This window comes from Camelus dromedarius, chromosome 9, assembly GCF_036321535.1.
Source record: "Camelus dromedarius isolate mCamDro1 chromosome 9, mCamDro1.pat, whole genome shotgun sequence".
Classification (NCBI taxonomy): domain Eukaryota; kingdom Metazoa; phylum Chordata; class Mammalia; order Artiodactyla; family Camelidae; genus Camelus; species Camelus dromedarius.
Genome location: NC_087444.1, coordinates 73,661,692 through 73,684,109, shown reverse-complemented (window position 1 = coordinate 73,684,109; position 22,418 = coordinate 73,661,692). Strand labels below are relative to the sequence as shown.

At 54.2% G+C, this 22,418-nt stretch overlaps 3 protein-coding genes across 22 annotated transcripts in view; 2 read left to right on the top strand and 1 right to left on the bottom strand.

Moving 5' to 3' along the window:
* Positions 1–22,186, bottom strand: part of LOC105102904 (galactoside 2-alpha-L-fucosyltransferase SEC1) — a 32,305-nt gene extending 10,119 nt beyond the window's left edge. Inside the window, exons 1-7 of one of the 19 annotated variants that reach the window (XM_064489482.1) lie at positions 22,117–22,186; positions 19,654–19,755; positions 10,411–11,533; positions 9,747–9,838; positions 8,709–8,909; positions 6,853–6,970; positions 2,393–2,504 (exon numbers count right to left, since the gene is read on the bottom strand). In XM_064489482.1, coding sequence (XP_064345552.1) covers positions 2,393–2,504; positions 6,853–6,879 — 139 coding nt within the window. In that variant the 5' untranslated portion in view covers positions 6,880–6,970; positions 8,709–8,909; positions 9,747–9,838; ... (1 more) ...; positions 19,654–19,755; positions 22,117–22,186. Of the gene's footprint in view, positions 1–2,392; positions 2,505–6,852; positions 6,971–8,708; positions 8,910–9,746; positions 12,586–19,653; positions 19,756–20,582; positions 20,668–21,962; positions 22,068–22,116 lie in introns of those variants that run through there. The other 18 variants (XM_064489480.1, XM_064489477.1, XM_064489483.1 and 15 more) reach the window with 18 other exon arrangements.
* On the top strand, positions 4,480–11,241 carry NTN5 (netrin 5). The gene is made up of 6 exons (XM_031459016.2): positions 4,480–5,324; positions 8,290–8,478; positions 8,672–8,821; positions 9,209–9,262; positions 9,477–9,557; positions 10,877–11,241. The coding sequence occupies exons 1-6, from the start codon at positions 4,694–4,696 to the stop codon at positions 11,239–11,241; spliced, it is 1,470 nt and encodes a 489-aa protein (XP_031314876.2). The 5' UTR covers positions 4,480–4,693.
* On the top strand, positions 16,572–22,247 carry CA11 (carbonic anhydrase 11). 2 transcript variants are annotated; one of them, XM_010996383.3, is made up of 9 exons: positions 16,572–17,438; positions 17,528–17,602; positions 18,369–18,481; positions 19,963–20,148; positions 20,344–20,439; positions 20,600–20,672; positions 20,769–20,923; positions 21,185–21,350; positions 22,119–22,247. In XM_010996383.3, exons 1-9 carry the CDS (start codon positions 17,372–17,374, stop codon positions 22,142–22,144), a joined length of 957 nt encoding a protein of 318 aa, XP_010994685.1. In that variant the 5' UTR covers positions 16,572–17,371; the 3' UTR covers positions 22,145–22,247. The 2 variants fall into 2 exon arrangements, with proteins under 2 accessions (XP_010994685.1, XP_010994684.1); XM_010996382.3 differs by having other exon boundaries at positions 18,339–18,481.
* The last annotated feature ends 171 nt before the right edge of the window (positions 22,248–22,418 follow it).

Genomic DNA, 22,418 nt, shown 5'->3' with positions numbered 1-22,418 from the left:
TCTGTGTCCGGCTCTGCTCGCACCAGCTAGAAATTCTCCACAAATTTGAGAAAGGCAGTCTGGCTTTTCATTTTGTACTGAGCTCTGCAAAGCAGATAGTCAGTCTGGCGGCCACCTCTGTCCTCGAGTACTAAGAGCTCCCTCTCCTGGCCTCACATCAGCCTGCACAACTGAAAGGCCACTGAAAATAATGACTCAAGGTTGATGCTTCTGTGGTTCCTGCCTGGAGCCAGGCACTGTTTTCAGTGCTTATATCCTGCTCCACAATTCCTTATCTGCCACTTCCCTGAAGATCAGCGACAAAGCCCAACCGGAATAGAACTCGTCTGGGAACAAATCTGGCCTAAAGAGACCTGCAGCTGTTCCTAGACTTGACTTATCCTGGTGTGACTGCCCACATGTTTTGCTGCAGAAACAATGTTTGATTATGGGATGCCACCCAAACTGCGCTGGGGGAGCTGCGTGATATATAACCTATGCACCCCACAAGGGCCTGAAACACGGGTTCTGTAACATGTCTGGTCCAAAGAGTTTCAGATACGAGACTGTAAGCCTGTCCTGGCTCATTTGGTCCTCACGATTTTCCACGAGGAAGGTACATTTTTAAGCCCATTTAACAGATAAGGAAACTACTGCACAGAGAGGTTAAGAAACTCGCTTTGGGTCACACAGGTAGGAAAGAGGGGGAGCCTAGATTTGAACAGACAGTGATTCAGGAATCCATGCTCTTAATTATGGTCCTTGATTTTTCCATTTGTCCTGAGGGCGCACACGCCAAGAAACTCTCCTTCCAGTTACTCAGGGGTTGACCTGCCTGGCCTTGTGGGGCCTCTGTGATTTCGGTGACACCAAGGTAGGGATAAAAGATCTGTGGAAGCCCAGAGGTGAGGGTCCCACCCTGCTGAGCCCACTTCAGAGCTGGTCCCTGGGAGATCCTGCCTCCTTTCTGGGCCGCTGTGAGGGTAAAGGTGCCTGATACTTGAGGAATCCCCCCACGTGTCCCCTTCTCAACTCTGGGAATGTTTCCTCTCTGCTCTGCCTGCTTGTACACCCCCTGCCAGCCACATTCCGGGGTGCTAATCACCTCAGGCAGCACAGGCTATTAAAAACAACAGTGAGGAAGCAAGCTTCCCTCCAGGGAACCTTAGCTTTAGAAACTTCTTGCAGGTGCGCAGGAATAAAGTGAGCCCTAAACCTTCCTCCTGAGTTTCTCTGGCAGAACTGGCCTTTGCACTGGCAACGCCCTCTGCCTGGGTCACTCCTGCCCCGATGCCCAGGTAGCATTGCCCTCACCTCCTTCAGGTCTCAGCCCAAATGTCCCCTCTGACGCCCACCCCACCCCATCTACTTCCTTCCTTTCTTTCGCTCCAAACATCTGTCACTTTCCACCACACTCTAGAACATAATTACTGTTACTCTTTGGTGGCCATCTCTGCTCTCTCTGGATGGTGAACCTGACAAGGATGGGGATTCTGTACATGTCACACGGGATCTTCAGCAGAGTGTCACACACAGGGGAAGTCATTCTGAGCTGAATGGATGAGCACAGTGCATGCTGCATTGTGCTACCCTGTCACTCTCACTGCCCGCCCCAGATCCCATATGTCCCTTCTCATTTGGGGGTGTCTCTATCCTCAGTCCCTTTCTCTTTGTAGGTAACATCCTCACAGCTGACTCTCAAATTGGCGGGCCCCTCCACTGCAGTGCGGGTCACCCTGAACTAGAATCACGGATTGCCTGGCTATGTCCTCCCACCCCAGATGGTAGGTCCCCAAATGTCTGCTTTTCTCAGTGGGAATTGATGGAAAACGTATTTTTCTAGTCAGACAATTTGGGTATGTAACAGAGTTGACAGCAATGTTGACATCAAAACTTCACGACAGGTATTGAGGCCTCGCAGGAAATATACCATGGCGGAGACCGGCTTGGATCTCTGTCCCTGTCAGGGCCCCTGATTTCTCCCTCTGGCCCCTAGAACCTCTGAGGCGTGAGGCATTCTTATCTCCTCCACCTCGTTGCCACCATCTTAGAAACTGGCCCACGTCTTTGGGTTTTCTGGCGGCTGGTCTGATCCTTCCAGGAGCATTGATTTTTCAGGCTTTAAAGCAACTGGCCTTAATGCTCAGTTAACCCAGAGCTGACAGAAGGTTCCAGAGGGGAAGAGGGGCTGGTTTGGGGTCACCCAGCCAGACACCAACCTTCCACTTCAGCATGTGGAGCCCTGAACCCGCCCCGCAGGTCAGCCCCTTCCCCGAGATCACAGCCACCACGTGATGGGGCTGAGCCTGCCTGCCTGCCTGCTCTTAGAGGAGCCCGAAGGGCAGGGGGCTGAGTGTGAGTGGAGCAGGGACCTCAGACCCAGAAAGGTCATCTGTCCACTATCCCTTCCTACCTGCCTTGAGCCTGCTGGGCCAGCCGGCTTGGGACTGTCTGGCTGCAGGTCCCTGGAGGGTGACGGTGCTCACAACCCACACAGTCTTGGGTGGTGTGGCTGCCAGGGGTCCCTGTGAAGAGAGCAGCGAGAGCGTGGTTGCATTGGCCAGGGGACTGGGGTGGGGGTGGTGCTGGATGCTGCCGGCTCTGCTCTGAGCTCCCGCCCAGAAGCCCCACTAGCCTGGGGCCTGAGAACAGCCACTCCTCACTCACTCCCTAGAGCCTACGCTGGAGCCCACGCTGGCCGCCAAGCTCCTGCGGGAGGGAAGAACCTGTGAGGAGCTAAATGCAGAGGACACTCTCTTCCTGGGCGCAGGTTTGGACATCAGGGGTGAAGGGCAGGGTGCATGCAAGAGAGTCAGGGAAAAGGGGCCTGGGTCCTAGGTGGACCCCTACACTGCCCAGGTACTAGGCCTGACTCTGCATCTGGTAGGAGCACAGCTACTCCTTAAGGTCTTTAAGGGGGAGTGACGAGGGGACTAAAGTTCCTATAAGGGGTAGGGACTAGGGCCTGGATATCGGGCCTCCCCGGTGGGCACGGGCTGCCTTCTGGATCCCTCAGGAACACTGGGGAACAAAGCCTGGATGCCCAAGCTGCTAAGAGCCAGAAAGTGGTACCCCGTGAACCACCCAGGCAAGAGAGGAGAGGTGGGAGATGGGGTGAGGTCCTTAACAAGGCGGGTGCTGAAGGACTGGGGCAAATGCCCAGGGAGGAGTGCAAAATGGCGCCAAGCTGCTCCGGAGGCGCAGAGGGCCATGTGCAGCATATGGGGCAGGGGGAGGATGTGATCCCACCCGCACCCACAGGTGCCTAACAGACTCCCAGCTCTGGGACAAACCTGGGTCCAGATTCAGAACCAGAGGCCGTGACAGTGGGGCCCAGAAAAGTTCTAAGGTCCCAGATCTGAGTGAGCTCCTCATTAGGGGCTACCGGCCCAGGAAAGGGAGAGCGCGGGACATTTCAGCACCAAGTCGTTCCTCCCTCCCATCATTTGGGTGTCTAGATTTCTGGCCCTTCCAGTGCCCCAGCAACTGGTCCTGTCCAGTCCTGCCTCTTTTATCTACCGCCTCAGCACCCACTACCCCGACTCCATCTGTTCCCCCATCTGCCTTGGGGACATTAGGACCAGTAGAGAAAGTGGGGGCTCTGATTCTTGGACCCTGAGGCCTAGGATGGCAGAAATTACCAAAAAGTCCTCAGAAATCCAAGCACAGGGTCATCCGATCCCAAGGGACACCAAGGTATCTTCCTTCCTGACCCCACAGGGATACCACACTCACTTCCCAACCCAGAGTGACCCAGACATCCCCATCCTGTTCCTTAGCACACTTCTCTGAGCCTCATACCTGGGTGGGAAAGGGTTAAGGGCAACTGGAGGCTGGGGGTGGGTGGCAGGGAGGCCCCTTTGTTTGGGATAATCCCCCTCCATGCCCAGGGTGTGGAGAACAAGGTTAGGGCCCTACATGGGAAAGGGCCTCCACTCTCATCCCAGTAGGTCAGGGCCTGGCCTCTGGCTTCTGATCCCTGGGCCCCGGGCTCCCTGGCCCTTCCCCTCTCCTGCTCCCCTCCCTGCCAGTCAGGCCTGCTGCACTGTCTGCTCTCCTCCTGCTCCACGGGTGTCTTTGAGTCCAACTGCCACTGTCTGTCCCAGCCCCCAGGCTCCCTAGGACCAGATCCCTGCAGTCCCTGAGGACTCTGCTGCCTGGCTGCCATCTGTCCAGGCCTCCTGGCCTCCCCTTGTGTCTGTCCTCTCTCCTCGTGGTTCCTTCTCCCTGCCTGGCCCTTCCCTACACTTGAGTCTCCTCCTCTCCTGTCTGTCTTTCTGTCTGTGTCTCTATCTATCTCTGTCTCTTTTTCTTTGTCTCAGAGGCTTCCTCAGTCTCTAAATCCCCCTCCCCCTTGTGCCCTCTCTAGGTTTCCCCATCTGTCCCCCCCTCATTGCCCCCTCCCCAGGGCCCCTGCCCCCCGACACTGACTGACAGATAGCTCTGGGGTGTTAAGCTATGGATTAGTTCAGGCAAAATTCTCGATTTGGTTTGCGTTCTTTCCCCTTCGGGTTATGTAAACAGTAATTCTCCCCAGATGGAACTATTTTCCTCGCTTGGAAGCAGCTGGGAGGGGTCTTGGGCAGGGCTGGGGGTGGAATGCCGGGGTTCCTCAGGGAGCCCGGGGAGCAGGGCGGAATCGGACCCCTGAAGGTGCCTGAGGCTCTCAGCCGGGCACTCTTCTCCTCTCCAGGTACCTGCCTCTGCTGGAACCATGCCCGTGACCTTGGCCCTCTTGCTCCTCCTGAGCCAGGCCAGTGCAGACCCTTGCTACCATCCAGGGGGCGGCCCCCGCTTCTGCCTCCCACCAGTGACCCAGCTGCCTGGCCTGGCCGCCTCCTGTCCCCAGGCCTGTCTCTTCTCCCCAGGGGTGGACTTTGGTCCCGAGGCCACCTGCAATGGCAGTCTGACTCTGGCCCTGGGTGGGACCTTCCTCCTGACATCTGTCAGCCTGCGATTCTGCACCCCAGGACCCCCAGCCCTGGTCCTGTCAACCGCCTGGGCCACCGGAGGTCCCTGGAGATCACTGTGGCACAGAACTGCCTGGCCCCGGGCCTTGGGAGGCCCCGAGAGGGTGACCTTCCGAGTTGCACCCGGCCCCAAGGCCAGTGTAGTGGCCAGTCACCTCCGCGTGGAGTTTGGGGGTCGGGCAGGGCTGGCGGCAGCAGGGGTGAGAGGCCGCTGCCAGTGCCACGGCCACGCGGCCCGCTGTGCTGCCCGAGCCCGGCCACCCCGCTGCCGCTGCCGCCACCACACCACCGGCCCAGGGTGCGAGAGCTGCCGCCCATCCCACCGCGACCGGCCCTGGCGGCCCGCCACACCCTGGCACCCTCACCCTTGCCTGCGTGAGTCCTGGGTCCCCCATCCTCACTCACCTACCACCTGACCCCATGACCCCAGCATGGGGTCCCTTGTCCCTGAGGGGCAGGAAGCTCTGTCCTTCCCTAGGGCTGCTCCCTCCTTGCTTCCCCCCATGTGCTTCTCCAGACAGGGCCCCTCGTCTCCTCCCCTCACTACCCGCCACCACCTATCTGCCCCGAATCTCTGCCATCCCCAGATTCCCAGCTACTTAAACACTCACTAGGGCCTCCAACCTCTCCCCACACTCAATCATGAGGATGGGTAACATTTCCTGAGCACTCAGCCCAGGGCCTGGCTTGGGGCACACACTTGGACACTCGGGTGGGATTTATGGACTGGCTGGAGGGGAACAGCACAGCCGCACTCATCTGGACGTCTGGACTCATCAAATCAACCACGTGGGGAAAGTATTCATTAGACATGTATTTAACCAGCATCTACTGTGTGACTGGCAGGTACTACACAGACCCATTTTACAGATGAGGAGACCGAGGCTAGAGGTGGAAAGTACCTTGGGCAAGGACAAATGGCCAGTCAGTGGCAAGGCTGGAAACTGAGATTGAGAGGCCAAGCCCAAGGGTCTTAGCTGGTCCCTGCCAGGCTCTGTCAGGTGCTGTCACACTAGACGTTCTACAGGCAGACAGGAGCGTGGCCTCAGCAGCCAACCAGCTCAAATCCCGGCTCTTCTGCCTTCTGGCTTTGTGACCCCAGGCAAGTGACCTAATCTCTCTGTGCCTCCATTTCCTCACCTGGAAAATGAGGATAGTAACAGCATTTCCTTTACAGGCTATAGTGAAAATTCAATAATTTAACATCCATAAAGTCCTTGGAATAAAGCTGAATGCAGTACCTGGCACACAGAAAGAGCTTCCTGAGTCCACCAGGGTTACCACTCTCCAGACGAGGGGGGTCAGGCCCAAGGGGATGGGTCTCTTGGTCCAGGTCTCATGGCCAGCAAGGGTCAGACAGGACTGGACTCGAAAACAGCCTTCCTAGATGCTGGGTCAACACCGTGCTCTCCAGCTGGACCAGCACACCCCAGGGCGGCGCAACACCCTCCCTCTCCACACTGTTTCCAGACTGGCCTCCAGAGTCCAGGCCCTTCCCCATCCCTCCAGCAGCTCCCCTCAGAGACAGGCCTCCTCCACTCCCACCTCCAGCCTGCAGCCCTTGCTGGAGGCTCTAAGTGTGTTACTAATCCTGGGAGGTACCTCCAGTCCAACAGGTACGTACACACGTACACACACACGCACACACGCTCTTTCTGTCTGTACTTCCATGGATCTCACTCTCTCCATCTCCCACATTCTTTGTCCCTCCCCTCTATTTCTTCCTGCAATGTCAAGTGGACTGACAGACTGAACTACTGGCACAGCTCCCCACTCTGTCCGCATCCCCGCTGGGGTCTTCTCTGACCCTCTGTCCCCACCACCTCAGGACTCTGTCCAGTTGGCCCATTCCCACCAGTTAGATCTGAGGCCCCAACAGAGGAGTGAGGGAGGGCAGACTCACGTGGCCTGAGGGTGGGGCTGGCTTCATCCTGGGCCTGGACAGGGCTTGGGAATTGGGGAGGCAGTCCCTCAGAGGATCACCACATCCCCCTGGCTGAGCTGGGCACTGCCCTCTGAGCCTGGGTAAGAGACCACAGGGTTGTGACGGAGAAGGGTCTGGGCGGACACGGTGAGAATAACTCTTGTGGTGGAGCTATGGGCTTCACAGACACGGTGGCCTGAATATCCCCCCATCCAAGTTCTCTAGAGAGAAGCGAGGTGAAGTGATCACTGTCCGGTCAGAAAGAATCCAAAGCCCGACAGCACTCCCTCATAATCTGAAGAGCACTGCCATCTCTGATGCCTACAAAACCTTGGAGAGCAGAATTGAGATCCCTACTAAATGGGAGGAAATCGAGGCTCAGAGAGGGGGAGTCATTTCTGCAAGAACACACAGCTGTCTCAGCTCCCTGACCTGACCACTACTCCTTGGGGTCCTCAGGACCTGCCCGTCCTGGCCTCTCAAATTTCCTCAAGTCAAAACCCCTTACATCTCTCCAAAGAATGGCCCATGAGCCCCCTCTGTTAGCATCTCACTCTGGGATTCCTGCTAGAAGTACAGGCCCCTGGGCCCACAGAAGCCCTGGAATCTGAGTTGTTCTTTTTAAACATTTCCTCAGTAATTCAGGTAAGTGGCAAGGTCTGAGAGCCACTGCCTTAGAAAATCTGATCAATGCTCTCCAGGAAAATGTACATGCCTCATGTCCTCATGTGAGCTGTGTGAGAGGCACTGGAGTGTGGCTGCTAGGAGCACAGACTCTGGAGCCAGAAGGCCTGGGTTCCAATCCTACCTCTGACCTCCCCTCAGCTGCAATACCATGGGCAGGCACGGCACCTCTCCGCCTCAGTGTTCGTGTCTGTAAAATGGGGGTGATGATGACAGCACCAGTCTAACAAAGCTGCTGTGAGAAGGAAACACGCCAAGCACTTAAAACATGGCACCTGGTATGTGGTCACTCGAAACAGGCCAGCACATGCTCTGTGTCAAGCCTAGGCCTTGAGTTAAGCACTTTATAGCTAGTGGGTTTCATTTAAATCTCATCAGGTAGACACTATAAATGTCATCTGGCAGCAGAGGAAACTGAGCTACAGAAAGGAGAAATCACTTGCCCAAGGAACACAGGGAGACAGTTACACGTAGGGGCCTGACTCGCAGCCCCTGCCCGGAGCCGCCACCCTTCTTTACGCCCACCTCTGGGCTCACACAGACATCCAGCAGCCCTCTAGGGCCTACAGCTCCAGTCCACTGCACGGGTTGAAAGAGGAGAAGGAAGAGGTTGTAGGGCCCACATTTACCCAGACCCCCAGGCAGTCTCCATCCTGAGGGCAGCGGGGAGAAAGGTGGGGAAGGGGAACACAGGGCCGGGCCTGACATGCCCCGACTCCACCCTGCCCCTAGCCTGCTCCTGCAACCAGCACGCCCGCCGCTGCAGGTTCAACTCTGAGCTGTTCAGGCTGTCGGGTGGCCGCAGTGGGGGTGTCTGCGAGCGGTGCCGCCACCACACAGCTGGGCGGCACTGCCACTACTGCCAGCCGGGGTTCTGGAGGGACCCCAGCCAGCCCATCACCAGCCGCAGGGCCTGCAGGGGTGAGTGCAGCCTGAAGCCCTGCCGAGAGGGAGGGGAGGCAGAACTTGACTCCTGGGTCTGAGGGTAGAGGGGATTGGGGGCGTGGCTCCTGGGTCTGAGGGAGGAGGGGACAAGGAATTCCAGTCTCCCCAGTCTTGGGGAGAAGAGGCTGGGAGCCTGGACTCCACATCCCTGGATCCTCCCCTCATGTAGCCTGCCAGTGCCATCCTATTGGGGCGACAGGTGGTACCTGCAACCAGACCAGTGGACAGTGCTCCTGCAAGTTAGGGGTCACTGGCCTGACATGCAACCGCTGTGGTCCTGGCTTCCAGCAGAGCCGCTCCCCCAGGATGCCGTGCCAGCGTGAGTCCTGAGGGACAGGGCCACAAGTCCCAGGTGGGGCGGGAGGGAGACGTCCCAGATCTCCAGTGGGCAGCTGGGGTGAGGGTCCCTGGGAGATGGAAGCTAGAAGCTAGAGGCTGGAGGCCGAACTCTGAGTCCTTTGACATGTGGAGACTGAAATTCCAGTCTCCTCAGTCTGGGGGAGGAAGAGGCTGGACTCCTGGGTCTCAGGGAGGAGGGGGTAGGGAACCTGGACTCCTGGGTCTAGGTTCTAGAGAGGACAAACTGTGCTTACATTGTTGGGCACCCAGAGAGTACCCATTTGGGGTCTGGATGCCTGGATTCCTCAGGGGAGCTGTGGAAGGAGAGGATACCAAAAAGCTAAATCTCTCCTCTGCTCTCTCCCAGGAATTCCCGAGGCAACCACCACCATTGCTACAACCCCTGATGCTTACAGCTCTGGTAAGATAGGCTGGTGTGAAATTCTCTGGCAGCAAGAGGGATCTGGGAGGGGCTGATGTGGCCCCTAGGTGGGGATACAGGGGTGGCCCACTGAGGCGTCCGAAGGGTTCGGGCACCCCAGCTGTCCATCAGGTTGGAATGCGGGATGGGCAGGGGGCAGAATGCTGTAGTCTAGGCCTCAGGAGCCCACTGCAGACAGCCTGACCCTCCCCAGACCCTCGATGTCAAAACTACTGCAATATCACGGACCCCAGGGTATACATGAGCCTTCGGAGGTACTGCCAGCAGGACTACGGTGAGTGCGGGGGAGTAAAAGGGCTGCAGCTGTTCAGGCGTTCTGCTCTACCTCACAGCCACCCCCTTCTCTGGCCGTCAGTTTCCTCATCTTAAATGGAAATGGGTGTGGACTCTATCAGGTAAATGACCCTACCTGATCTAGATCCTAACTGGAGAGCTGACAAATGCCAAGGGGGGTGTTCCTTACCTTCCTATATGTCCTCTTCCCTCATATTCTTGGCCTTGTAGAGTTCCACGATGTCCTTCAGCATCATATCTCTGTGGGAGGGTGGTGTTCTCCTCAGGATGGAAGGAGAAAGAGAAAGGGAAATTGGTTGAATGGAAGGGACCCTTGCTCTGTCTTGCCTATCTCAGACCCTCTCTGCCTCCCTTCAGGGTCCCAGTTCTCTTGAGACATAGCCCTACTGTCAGAGACTCATCCCCAGTCTCCTAATCCATCAGTCCACACCAGACCCATGACCTCAGAGCCTATGACGTCGGGTAATTCTGCTCTCTTGGACACTCAGGAGTTCAGTCCAGCCGCAGTAACTTCCCTCAATGGTATAGGACCCCAGACCTCCCCTCCTTGAGGCTCTTCAACTGGCCACTAGTGTTCTTAGACTTCAATCTTAGACCCCCACCTCCCACAAGGATCTTTTGCCTCATAGATCTAGCTTACCAAGCCAGAGTCCTGCTCCCAACAAGTCTCACCTCACCTCCTCAGAGAGGACACCATGTGAAGCACCACTAGTATGACCTTCCAGCCCCCAAATTAATCCCTAATCCAGATTCTCTCCCCTGGCAAAACCTCTCTTTTCCAAGGGCTCTGCTCCTAACACCTGACCCCGTGGCATTTTAGACCGCAGACCTACCTCTTCTGCCTTGTTCCTGGACCCATTCACTGTAGGGTCCTTCTGGTACCTCCAACATTTAAGTAATTCCTGTATCCTCGGCTTCCAATATTACCTCCCAAGCGCCGCACCTGGCATATCCATAGTGGGCACCTGGATTCCTCTCCCGGTCTGGTCTCCCCTCTTCCAGAGAGACACCTGGAAGGTACCCCTTCCCAATCACAATCCTATAACACAAACTCACATCACATAAGCCCCGCTTTCGTTGCCTTGACCCCTCTCCTCTAGGAGGCCTCACTCTTCATAAAGCAGGGTCAGACCCCCCCCCCCCCCAGACCTCTCAGCCTCAAATGTTCAAGGTCTCTCTTCTTCCTGACGGCATCCTGGAAGTCCATTCTCGGGTCCCGGGCCTCTCTCTACCACTACTGAGCCTATGGGACCCCGGAAGCTCCCCACTGCCCAGGCCTGACATCTCCCCTCCCCGCAGTTCTTCGCGCCCAGGTGCTGGCGTCTGAAGCGGCAGGCCCGGTGTGGCAGCGGCTGGCCGTGCGCGTGCTGGCCGTGTACAAGCAGCGGGCCCGGCCCGTGCGCAGCGGCGGCCAGGAAGCCTGGGTGCCCCGCGCCGACCTGGCCTGCGGCTGCTTGCGCCTACGGCCAGGCACCCACTACCTGCTGCTGGGCAGTGCGGCCGGCGACCCCGACCCCGCGCGCCTGGTCCTCGACCGCCACGGCCTCGCGCTGCCCTGGAGGCCCCGCTGGAGCCGGCCGCTGAGGCGGCTGCAGCAGGAGGAGCGCACAGGGGGCTGCCGCGAACTGCAGCCTGCGACTCCGAGCTCTGAACCCAGGCTTTAGAACCTGGGCCTGCGGTCCTCGAATGCCAAGTAAGGAACTGGAAGCAACCCGGAGCTGAGCCTTTACCTCCACGGCCCGTCCCTCAGCGAGCCAATCAGATACTGCGGAGCTCCTGACGTCAATGGCATGCGCCGGCCCAGAGCAGGCAGGAGGGATGCTGAACTGAAGGCAGCAAACTGCAAGCCGGACTCTCAGTCTCTGGCTAGAACACTTGACCTGTGATCTACGCAGCTATTCCCCTCAATAAAGTCTCAACTCTTGGGGAATCTCCTGATCTGTGCTGAGACGGTCTCTGGGGGGAAAATGAAGAAGGCTTTGAGGAAATCTGAGGAGCCTAGACATGGCTAGAGCTCTGACCAAACAGCCAATCCAATGAAAGAGCTGGTATGACTTCACTGGGTGCTAGTCAGATTTGTACTGCCTGATGATTGGCCAAAGCCAGTGAGAGGGGAGGGTGACCAGAAAAGGCGGGAAATACACGTGAGGAAAGTTCGGCAGTGTCAGATTTCCAGAAAGTTCCAGACTGAGGAAACTTGGGTTCTCATTTGGCCCCAGCATGGTCTCTGAGAAAAGAATAATGGAACTCTGAGTGAAATCTGGAAGATTGTGATGGGTCTTGAAGCACAGACTAAACACTTTCCTGAGTGAATAGCTAATTGGGAGCCACAGTGTTATAACGTGACTTTGTGCTAAACAGAAATCTATTCCACCCAACAGGCCAGAGGGGTGGGGTTTAAAAGGCAGGAAGCAATAAGTACGATGGAATGGAAGGCCACCATGGCCTATGATCTTCCTTGCCACCTTGACCTCTGCCCCCACAATTAACCACAAAATTTCAAATTTGTAGGAGAGTCCCTGAACAAGCAGTTTGATGGAATCTCAGATGCAAGGATATGATTTAAGGTTTACTGGGGCCTAGAGAGCAACGTATTCTTCCCCCAAGAAAAAAAGCAGGCCTCTTAGCCAATGGGGAGTTAGGATGGGCCATGATGTCACAGGTTACTAGGCAGAGAATAGATCCTCCTGCCAATGTTCTGGGTGTGCTCCTGAGGAGAGGAAGTGACTATTTGATCCCCCAACCTACCAACACTATCCTATGTATGAGGAAGCTTGCCTTTGGCTTCCAACTGAGTGCCCTGGGTGGGGGCATCTCTGAAGCAGGAGTTAGGAGTCTTTAAGGGATTTTCTAAGAAGAATTCTGTTTAATTATCTGGCTTTATCTGTCCTTTCTTTTTTTGGTCTTTTTTTTTTCCAGTTTTATTAGGTAAAATTGACATAATTTGACTGCACATATACAGTATATAGCATGCAAATACATATACACAATATACTGCACATTTTAAAATATACATATATTTATTGTTCATTGTTGCTAAGAACAGTTTAGACCTTTAGTTTTTTAAACTTACATAGTTATCAAAGGAATAAAGCCAAACACAAAATAAGAATCAACAGAATGCAATAATCCAATCATAACAGTCAAATGTGCTTATACATATTCAAGAAATCATTCATCTAAGTTATAACTAATAAGTGGTTTATTTGTTTTTTTTTTTTTTTTTTTTTAGAGTCCACATATAAGCGATATCATATGGCATTTTTCTTTCTCTTTCTGGCTTATTCCATGATATCTTGAAAACAATTCAATCAAACATTAACCCCTATACTTCACCCTCATATCTCCTTGCCAACTTTAATAATATAACGGCTAGTTATTTTACCAGCAAAGGTGAGTTTATTAGGGAATAGCAGAAGAATTGCAATTGAGGATACTCAAAGATAGGTGACCACACACAAATACAGAGAACAAGGCAGGGGAACTTGCCTTTGGAGGGAAAAGAGGAGAGTTGAAGGGGCCTGTAATAACCAAAGAGGCCATTGGAGGAAACTGGGAGTCCAAAGTATGGAGGCTTCTCATTGGTTGGGCTGCTAAAGTCTCTGATTGGCTGAGCTAACAGGGCCAAGAGGCGGAGAGAAGTTTTCTTCTTCTGCTAGATAGTAACTTAAACGCACCTTCCTATTAGAGATGTAGGTTTGCCTCCCTCCTGTTAACTGAAGATGCCTGGCGGGGCCTGAGAACTCCCACTACAGGCCTGTCCCACCTCCAACTCTACCTGCAGTTTCTTTAGTTACACATATTATCATGTTCAAAATTCAACTATGTTGACCATTTCCACTGCTGCTATGTTGGTTCAAGCCACCACCACTCTTCACCCAGTTTACAGTGTCTCTACACTGGCCTGTTCACTACCTTCTTAGAGTCTTCTTCAACAAGACCTAGGATAATGACTACAAAACCTAAGTGACGGGGTAGGATATTGCTCAAGTGGTAGAATTCACGCTTAGCACGTGCAAGGTCCTGGGTTCAATCTGCAGTACCTCTTCTAAAAATAAATAAATAAATCTAATTACCTCCTCCCCCTCAAAGAAAACCTAACTCAGATCATGCTACTACTATGGTATACAACACTTGAGTGGCTTCCCATCTTACTCAGAATAAAATTCAAATCCTAGCCCTGCCATACAAAGCCCTATATGATCTACTCCCACCACATAGCTGACCTCACCTCCTGCAAATCAACCTCATTCAAACCTCTGCAGATACAAAGACCAAAATACCCCACACAGCTCATGTATAAGGTGTTTTCTAAAAGCTGCTATACAACACCTCTGTTATCATCTTACTGGCAGGAATTTAGTCACATGACCACACTTAGCTGCAAGAGAGAGCAGAAATATAGCCTTAAATGCTGAGTTGTCTTAGACCTAGCAAAATAGGATGTTTTGATATCAAAGAAATAGAATAGAAATGATATTAAGGACATTAATCAATACTGCCATGCCCTCAGCCAATCAGAACCCAAAGTATACTGTGACATCATGAGATGCTAGGTTGAGCAGTCTTTTGGAATTTCCAGGAAAAGAGAGGATGACTTTAAAAGTAGATGATGTCTGGTCTGACACTTCATCCCACCTCCTGCTGCCCTGAACTTGGTGTTGTGGCTGTTTTGTTTGATGCTGTAACCTGAGCCTTCAGGACATAGTAAGTAGTCAATAAATATTTGTTGAATAAATAGGTAGGTCTTCTTATTGTACTCATTATACAGATGAAGAAATTGAGGCTTCCTGGGGGACATCACCTTGAGATGGAGGCAGGGATTCAAACCCACATGTGTTTGGGTTTGGCTAGAATCCTTGACCACCTCTCTGATAAAGAAACTGAATAAGAGAAGTGTCGAGACTTAGCAACTGTCACACAGCAAGTAGCCAGCATTCATTAGTTCTCCAGAGCTGAGCTATCCAGCCAGTAACCACTGCCACACTGGTAGCTGGTGGCTAGCATATCGCACAGAGCAGATAAGGAACATTTCCACCATCGCAGAAACTTCTATTGGACAGCACTGCTCAGGAGACCATTTTCATGAAGTGCATGGACTCTGGAGCCAGATCACTGGTTCACACCCCTCCCTGTCCCTCAGTTTTCTTATGCGTAAAATGGGGATGATGATGATGATAATAGGAAATAACCCACATGGCATATTATGAGGATTAAATGAATTAACCTGTGTATGCATTTGTTTCCTCTGGCTTGTCTCTTCCTGGTCTCTACAGCTCCCACTGTCTTTGTGTCTCTCGACACATACCTGCATTTTTGAAGAAGTGTGTCACTGACATCAGAGCATCCTGGGACTTTAAAGAGTCTGTCTCTCTCCATTGCTCTCTATTCCTCCCCCCACCTGTGATGGTATCTAAAATAAGTCCACAGTCTTTGAGATACTTCTGCTCAAGAGGAGAGGCCTAATCACTTCCCCTTTCAGTGTGGGCAGACCTAGTGACTCATCTCCGATGAACAGAATCAAGCAGAAGTGATTTTGTGTGACTTTCGGGATTAGGTCGTATAAGACACCTTCTCTCTCTCTCTCTCCCAAGTCACTCAATCTGAGGGAGAAGCCAGTGGCCATGTGGTGAGGAGCTGAGGCCTCTTGCCAAGCACCATGTAGGGGAGCTTGGAAGTAATCTTCCAGCCCCAGTCAAGCCTTCGGATGACTGCAGCCCTGGCCAATGGCTTACTGCACCCTCATGAGAGACCCTGACTTCTCTGTTGATGTCTGAGCCAGAGTCACCCAACCAAACTGCTCCTTAATTGCTACCCCTCAGGAACTGAGACAATCAGTGTTGCTTTAAGCGACTTAGTTTTAGAGAAATTTGTTATGTGACAATGGAAAATGAATACAAACTTTTCTTTCTTGTGTGTTCTCTGTGTCTCTCTATTTCTGCCTCTCTCTGGGTGTCTGTCTCCCTACATCTTGTGTCCTTGAGTGTCCATTTCATTCTCTATCTCTGAATGCCTCTGTCTCCCTGATTTCTCTTTAGTATCTCCCCTTATGTCAGTGTTTCTGTATCTGGGTCTCTGTTTCTGTCTGTCTGTTGGTGTCTGCTGGTACCTCTTCCTCCGCATGAGTCTCTCTATGTGTAGATGTGCATGTGCGTCTGCCTCCTTCTCTGTCTCCTCCTCTCTGTGCCCCTTGCTCTAGGGGTGTGTTTCTATGCATCTCTGTCTTTAGATCTTATTTTCTGTTTCTGTCTCTCCCCTCATACCTCCTGCCTGGCATCTTGCTCTTCCATCTCTTAAGTGCTCTGAGGGTCTCTCTGTCTCTGGGTCTCTCTGCTTCTATCTCTGTTTGTGTCTCTGTCTCTCTGTGTGACTCTGTCTCTCTTTCTCTGCGTGTCTCTGTCTCTCTTTCTCTGCCTCCCTCTGTATCTGTCTCGTTCTGTATTTTACCCTCTCATTCTGGGGGTCTCTATCTGTCTCTTCTCTGTGTACATCCGTTTCTGCATCTCTTTCATTCAAGGTATGTGAGTCTCTCAGTCTCTCTTCCTCCTGCCCCCACCCCCACCGCCCCCTCATCTCTTCCCTGGCTCTCCCTCCGTCCTCTCTCCACACCTAGCTCAGCTCCTTTACCCTCTCCAAGCCTCCGCAGTTCTCTGATCTCACCTCTGCTCTCTTGCCTCTGCCTTCCCAGCTCCTCCTCCCACCTCCCTCTCTCTTTCCAGGTCTCTGCCTCCCCCTCCTGGTCAGCGGCCCACACCGCACTCCAGTCTCCCAGGGGATCCCTCAGCCGGGTTAAGGGAGCCCCTGGCCGAGGCCCGAGTGATGCTTTGGGCGGGGGCTGCAGGCGCTGGCGCAGCCTCTGACCCGGGCCCCCGCGAGCCCGGAGACCCCCGATCCCCCGGGGCCAACGGCCCTGAGCACGGAGACAACGAGGACTCTCCCAGCTCCACCTTAAGCGCCCCCCCCCCCTTCCGCCTTCTGCGGAGGATGGAAACTGCCAGCTCTTGGGCCCCAGGTGTCCGGGGCCACCCCCGCCCCCATGGCCCCAGCGCGGATGGGAGTGGGGACTAGCCCTTCAACGACCCCTCCATCCTGCCCCTTAGACACCAACCCCCACACACGCCAACCCGAGGAGGAGTGTTCACTGCTGTGAGGACCCCCCCACACCCCAAACAACGACAGAAAAATTGAATAACACCCAGAGAGAGAAGAGAGGGAGAGGGAGGAGGGAGGAAGGGAGGAGAGAGAAGAGAGACACAGAGAAACAGAGAGAAGAGGCTGGAGAGGAGGAGGTGGGGAGACAGAGGAGCTGGAGACCGAGAGGGAGAGAGTGGGGAGGACAAGGGGGAGAGAAGGGAGAAAGAAGAGGCAGGAGCAGAGAAGAGGGAGAGGGAGGAGGAGGAGCAGGTGAGAGCAGCAGGGTGGGGTACGGAGTTAGAGGGCTGGGGGAGCTTGAGGAAAAGAGAGCCAAGAAGAGGGTGTGGATTAGAAACCAAGAGGTAGCTGGAGGGAGAAGCAGAAGGCAGAGAGAGGAGAAGGAAGGTCGGGAGGGAGAGGGAGGCCGGAGGGTTCGGGAAAGAGGCAGGAGAGGCTCAGAGAGGAGGAAAAGGGGCGGGGGTGCAGGTGGGGTGGGGGTTTCTCCATCCCGGCTGCTTTAGTAGCTGGGGAACTGGGACTCCCTGTGGGGAGGAGAGGAAGGCTGGGGGTCCTAGAAGGACAGGGTTCCAGAAAGAGGGGACAGAGCTGAGAGAGGGGGTCCAGAGCATTGGGAAGGGGTCGCCCAGAGGTCTCCTGGGGATGGGGAGTGCAGCTCGCCTGAGCGCCCCTGGAGCGCTGGTTCTCTGGGCCGCACTGGGGGCTGCAGGTAAGGCCTGGGGGTCGGGGCAGGGGCCCCTGAGGGAGCGCTGGGGGTGGGGATGCCAAGGAGAGGGGTTCAGGCTGCTCTCTCCCCAGCTCACATCGGACCCGCACCTGACCCCGAGGACTGGTGGAGCTACAAGGATAATCTCCAGGGAAACTTCGTGCCAGGTGCAGCCAGGGCGGGGACCCAGGAGTCTGGGCTGCAGGCGCCTTCTTCCTGAGACTCAGGAGCCCTCTCCTCCCACCCCTGCCCCAGGACCCAGGAGTCCCAGCCCCTTCCTCCCTGCCTCCGGAGACCCAGCCTCTGAACGGAGTGGGACATTATACATGTGCATTTCAAGTAGTGAGTGGGAGTGAGTGGAAGGCAAGGGAGTATGAGCGTGGAAGAGTGTGTGCGTGTTTGCAGGGAAAGAGGCAGGTAGATCCTGGTTCCAGCTGAGACCAAGGGGTTCAGCGGTCCCGTTCCCCGCCTGATCCAGGCCTCTCTTGCAACTCCTCCCCAGTACCTTCATTATCCTGCTGTGGGACAAGGGAGACTGAGGGAACTACAACTCCCATGGGCTCTGGCAAGGCCGGCAGTAGATTGGTAGGCTGGCAGCCGCTGGGCCTGCTGGGAGTTGTAGTTCCTTCCCCAATGACGATTTTTAAGATAGGTTTGATCAGAGAGAGGCTTGGAGGTGCTGGAGAGTGGTGGGGGTGGGGTCTTAGGAAACTCCTCCAAGATTCTTCTAGGACCCGAGATCCTGGATTCGAGTCCCCTCCCTCAGAGCCAGGAGTCCAGATTTCCAGCTCTCCATCTCCTGGGATCCAGAGTCCAGACCACAGCCTTCCCATCAGATGCCAGCATTGGCATCTGTTCCATATTTCTGACTCCCTTTCCTCCCTGCCACACCCCTGTTCTCAGGGCCTCCCTTCTGGGGCCTGGTGAATGCAGCCTGGAGTTTGTGTGCCGTGGGAAAGCGGCAGAGCCCCGTGGATGTGGAGCTGAAGAGGGTCCTTTATGACCCCTTTCTGCCCCCGCTGAGACTCAGCACTGGAGGAGAGAAGGTAAGGAGCTTGGTGGGAGGGGCTACAGAATCCATGGGGACTGGGCATGAGTAGGGGTGGGGGGGTGAGGCATTAAGTTGTGAGGCTAGTCTTGGGGAAAGAGGCCTACACACTGGGTGGAGATGAGGTGCCTTGTAGTCTAAAATGGATTACCTATTCGTCTATCCTCCCTAGTTTTCCCATCTCTTAGAAACAATGGTAAAATAGACCTTTTCCTGTGCCAGGCACTGTTTTAAAACTTGATAAATCCTCGAATCCTCACAACAACCCCATGAAATAGGTGCTATTATTACCCTTATTTTATGGATGCAGAAACTGAGGCACAGAGAGGTTAAGTTACTGGCCTGAGGTCACACAGCTAGAGAGTGCTAGGGCTGAGATTCAAACCCAGGCAGTATGGTCCCAGAATCCATGCTCTTCCCACTTTGCAATACCGTTTCTTCTAAGAGTTGGCAGTATCCTTCACTCAGCCACCCCAGTCAAAAGCCTCAGAGTTATTTCCTATCCCATTTTCTCCCTCACTGCCACTTCCCATCATGTCTTTTCTGGTCTCCCTGCTAAATATCACTTCACTTCTTGTCCCTCCACTGCTGCCACCATCATCTTGCTCCTGGACCAGTGCCATAGCATCCTTGATGGCCTGCTTCTCTGTCTCTTGCAATCCATTCTCCATCTCCAGCTAGAGAGATGTTTTAAAATGCAAACCAGACCATACCACTCTCCTGCTCAAAAATCCTATTAGGATAAGTAATATCAGCAGACACTTATATAGCACTTACCATGTGCCCGGCATTGTGCCAAGTGTGTTATATATACTCAATTATTTAAATAAAAACACAAAATACTCCATCACTGCCCACAAGGCTCTGCACCATCTGGCTCCCATCACCACTCTCTCCATGGCTCACTGAGCTCTGGTCCATTGGCTTCTAAAACAAGCCACCTCAGAGCCTTTGCGTTTGCTGTTCCATCTTGTGGAATGCTCTTCTCCCTGCTCCCTGCAACTAACCCCTCCTTATCCTTCCTGGCTCCATTCAAATGTCACTTCCTTATGGAAGCCTTTCCTGACACCCCACCCCCACCCCAATCTAGACTGGGTTTCCCATTCTGCTTTCTCAGAACTCCCAGTTCTTCCCAGCATGAGCACAGGATGTAATTAATTAAGCACTTACTTCTGCGATTCAGTATTTATTGTCTGTCTCTCCTCCATTCAAACAGAAGCTCCAGGAGGCCCAGAATTTTTGTGTACTTGCTCATTGCTCTCTTCCTGGAATCTGTGGCATAGAGTAGCAGCTCAATAACTAGTTATTAATTAAATATATTCACCACTATTAGGCATCTACCATGGACCAGCACAGAGCCTGGCAAGACTTTAGTGTTCAAACTAAATGGTTGTTGGCAGTGGGAAATGTAGGAGTGGAAAACAGTAGGGAAAAGATTTTCTCTGTGTGTCCCCATAAAGGTTTCCACCTCTCCCACAGCTCCGGGGAACCCTGTACAACACTGGTCGCCATGTCTCCTTCCTGCCTGCACCCCGGCCCGTGGTCAACGTGTCTGGGGGGCCCCTCCTTTATAGCCACCGACTCAGTGAACTGCGGCTGCTGTTTGGAGCACGGGATGGAGCTGGCTCTGAACACCAGATCAACCATCAGGGTTTCTCTGCTGAGGTGGCAGCCACTAACCTCTAACCCTCGACTTTGACCCTGAGTCGACTCAATTCCTCCCACCTCCCCCATTCACCCCATCCTCCTTCCACAGATCTGCCCCCCAGCACTAATCCTTAACCTCAACAACTCAGAGCTGTACCCATTCTCTCTCCCCAATTCTGCTGGAGGACCCCACTCTCTGTGCTCCCTTCCCAGGTGCAGCTCATCCACTTCAACCAAGAACTCTATGGGAACCTCAGCGCCGCCTCCCGGGGCCCCAATGGCTTGGCCATTCTCAGCCTCTTTGTCAATGTGAGCCCAGGCAAGATTTGGAGGGAGGGAGGGGCTGGAACCTGGGGCCTGAGAAGAGGGCCTCTGAGAGGGTGGCCCAGACTCCTGGGTCCTGGGGGAGAAAGGGATTGGAGGCTTGGACTTCTGGGTTCCTGTCTCCTCACCTCAGACTTCCACACAGGTGGCTGGTAGCTCAAACCCATTCCTCAGCCGCCTCCTTAACCGTGACACCATCACCCGCATCTCCTACAAGAGTAAGTCCCTGGGCATTGGGGCGTAGGGGTGGGATGTGCACAGAAGGGGAGTTCAGCAGGGGCACCCCTCTTCACTCTGGCCTGCTATTCCCGCAGATGATGCCTACTTTCTTCAAGACCTCAGCCTGGAGCTGCTATTCCCCGAATCCTTTGGCTTCATCACCTATCAGGGCTCTCTCAGCACCCCACCCTGCTCGGAGACTGTTACCTGGATCCTCATTGACAGGGCCCTGAATATCACCTCCCTCCAGGTGAACCCGTCGGCCCATTCCCCCCATCCCTGCCACCCCAATCCGTTCCCTGGCTTAGGTGTCGCTTTGCCTCACCTACCCTCCAACCGTCCCCCCCCCGCATTGACAGGGAATTAGAGTCGATTCGAGGGTCTGACAACCTTGGGGGTCGGGTGGGACTAAGCAAGACCCCGCCCACTCGCTCCCAGGCGGGGTTTCCTTGTGACGTCACCAGGGCCATTTATTATTCACTCGGAGTTTCCCACCCCACTTCCACGGCAGATGCACTCCCTGAGACTCCTGAGCCAGAATCCTCCGTCCCAGATCTTCCAGAGCCTCAGCGGTAACGGCCGGCCCTTGCAGCCCTTGGCCCACAGGGCCTTGAGGGGCAACAGGGACCCCCGGCACCCCGAGAGGCGTTGCCGAGGCCCCAACTACCGCTTGCATGGTATGATCCAGTCTGCACCCCCCTCCATGTCTTCGTCTAACCCGCCTCTGTGTCTCCCCTTGGTGTCTCAATATGATACAGTCCTTGCTTCCCCTTTACTGCTTCCTTGTGATCCAGCCTCCTGAGCTCTCACTCGCCCTCTCAACCTTCCCTCTTTGTGTCAACGTGGTACAGCCCACCTTCCCGTCATAGACCATTGCTGGTCCTTGATTTGTCTTTCCTCTTCACTGCTTGCAACTTGCAACTTGGTGTTTAACCCGAGCCCCCTGGCTTCCTTGTGGTACGATCAACTACTGGCCCGTGGTTCTTATTACTATGGCTTTCCGAAATGGTACACCGCGAATCCTTTTCCCTGTTTCCATGTGGTACAACCCTAGCTGTTCCATAATCTGACATCCCCCTTACTGAGAATCAACATGGTACAACCCCCTTCCTTACAGCCTCCTCTTGGTTCAGCCCAGTGATCTAAAGTTCACCTCTCTGTCTTCTCAACATGGTACAGCCCACATCGCCCCATGAATACCTCCACATAGTTCTGCCTAAAGCTTAAACGAGTCCCTTTTCCACTCTCCTGCTGCATTCCTATGGTTTAGCCCCGTGCCAGAATCTTACCATTTCCCTCAACTTCTCAACCTGGTACACTCTGGTTCCCCCTTCGCAACCTGTGGTAGAGCCTTGCGCGGCCCAATCCCCGCCCCCTGCACGCCCTCTGCACTCCTTTCTATCTTGCCCTAAACTAACGCCCCCCTCACCGGTGTCATCTTACAGTGGATGGTGCCCCCCACGGTCGCTGAGACTCGTCATCGAGGATTGCGCCTGCCTTTCCCAAGCCTCCTCACAAGGGGAGGGGAGTCACCCCCAAAACAAAGCTATTAAAGGGACAGAATACTTCCTGTATCTCAGTGGTCTGATTCTAGGCGCCGTGGGGAAACATCTGGGTGTTAAAGAATAGCAGCCTTCTTCTAGAAACCAATATCCCTCTTCCTAAACCCCACAACTCGGTTTTTTTGCTTCCTGTTTCCCAGAACAGTCATTTCGGTATGTGGCTCCTTTAAGCGGCGTTCTACC

Excerpts from the sequence above, each read along its gene's own strand:
- NTN5 (XM_031459016.2), top strand. The coding sequence starts at position 4,694 with ATGCCCGTGACCTTGGCCCTCTTGCTCCTCCTGAGCCAGGCCAGTGCA. Across the intron at positions 5,325-8,289 it reads GCACCCTCACCCTTGCCTGC|CCTGCTCCTGCAACCAGCAC; the intron begins GTGAGTCCTGGG and ends CCCTGCCCCTAG. Across the intron at positions 8,822-9,208 it reads CCCCAGGATGCCGTGCCAGC|GAATTCCCGAGGCAACCACC; the intron begins GTGAGTCCTGAG and ends GCTCTCTCCCAG.
- CA11 (XM_010996382.3), top strand. The coding sequence starts at position 17,372 with ATGGGGAGTGCAGCTCGCCTGAGCGCCCCTGGAGCGCTGGTTCTCTGG. Across the intron at positions 17,439-17,527 it reads GGCCGCACTGGGGGCTGCAG|CTCACATCGGACCCGCACCT; the intron begins GTAAGGCCTGGG and ends CTCTCTCCCCAG. Across the intron at positions 20,149-20,343 it reads ATCAGGGTTTCTCTGCTGAG|GTGCAGCTCATCCACTTCAA; the intron begins GTGGCAGCCACT and ends CTCCCTTCCCAG.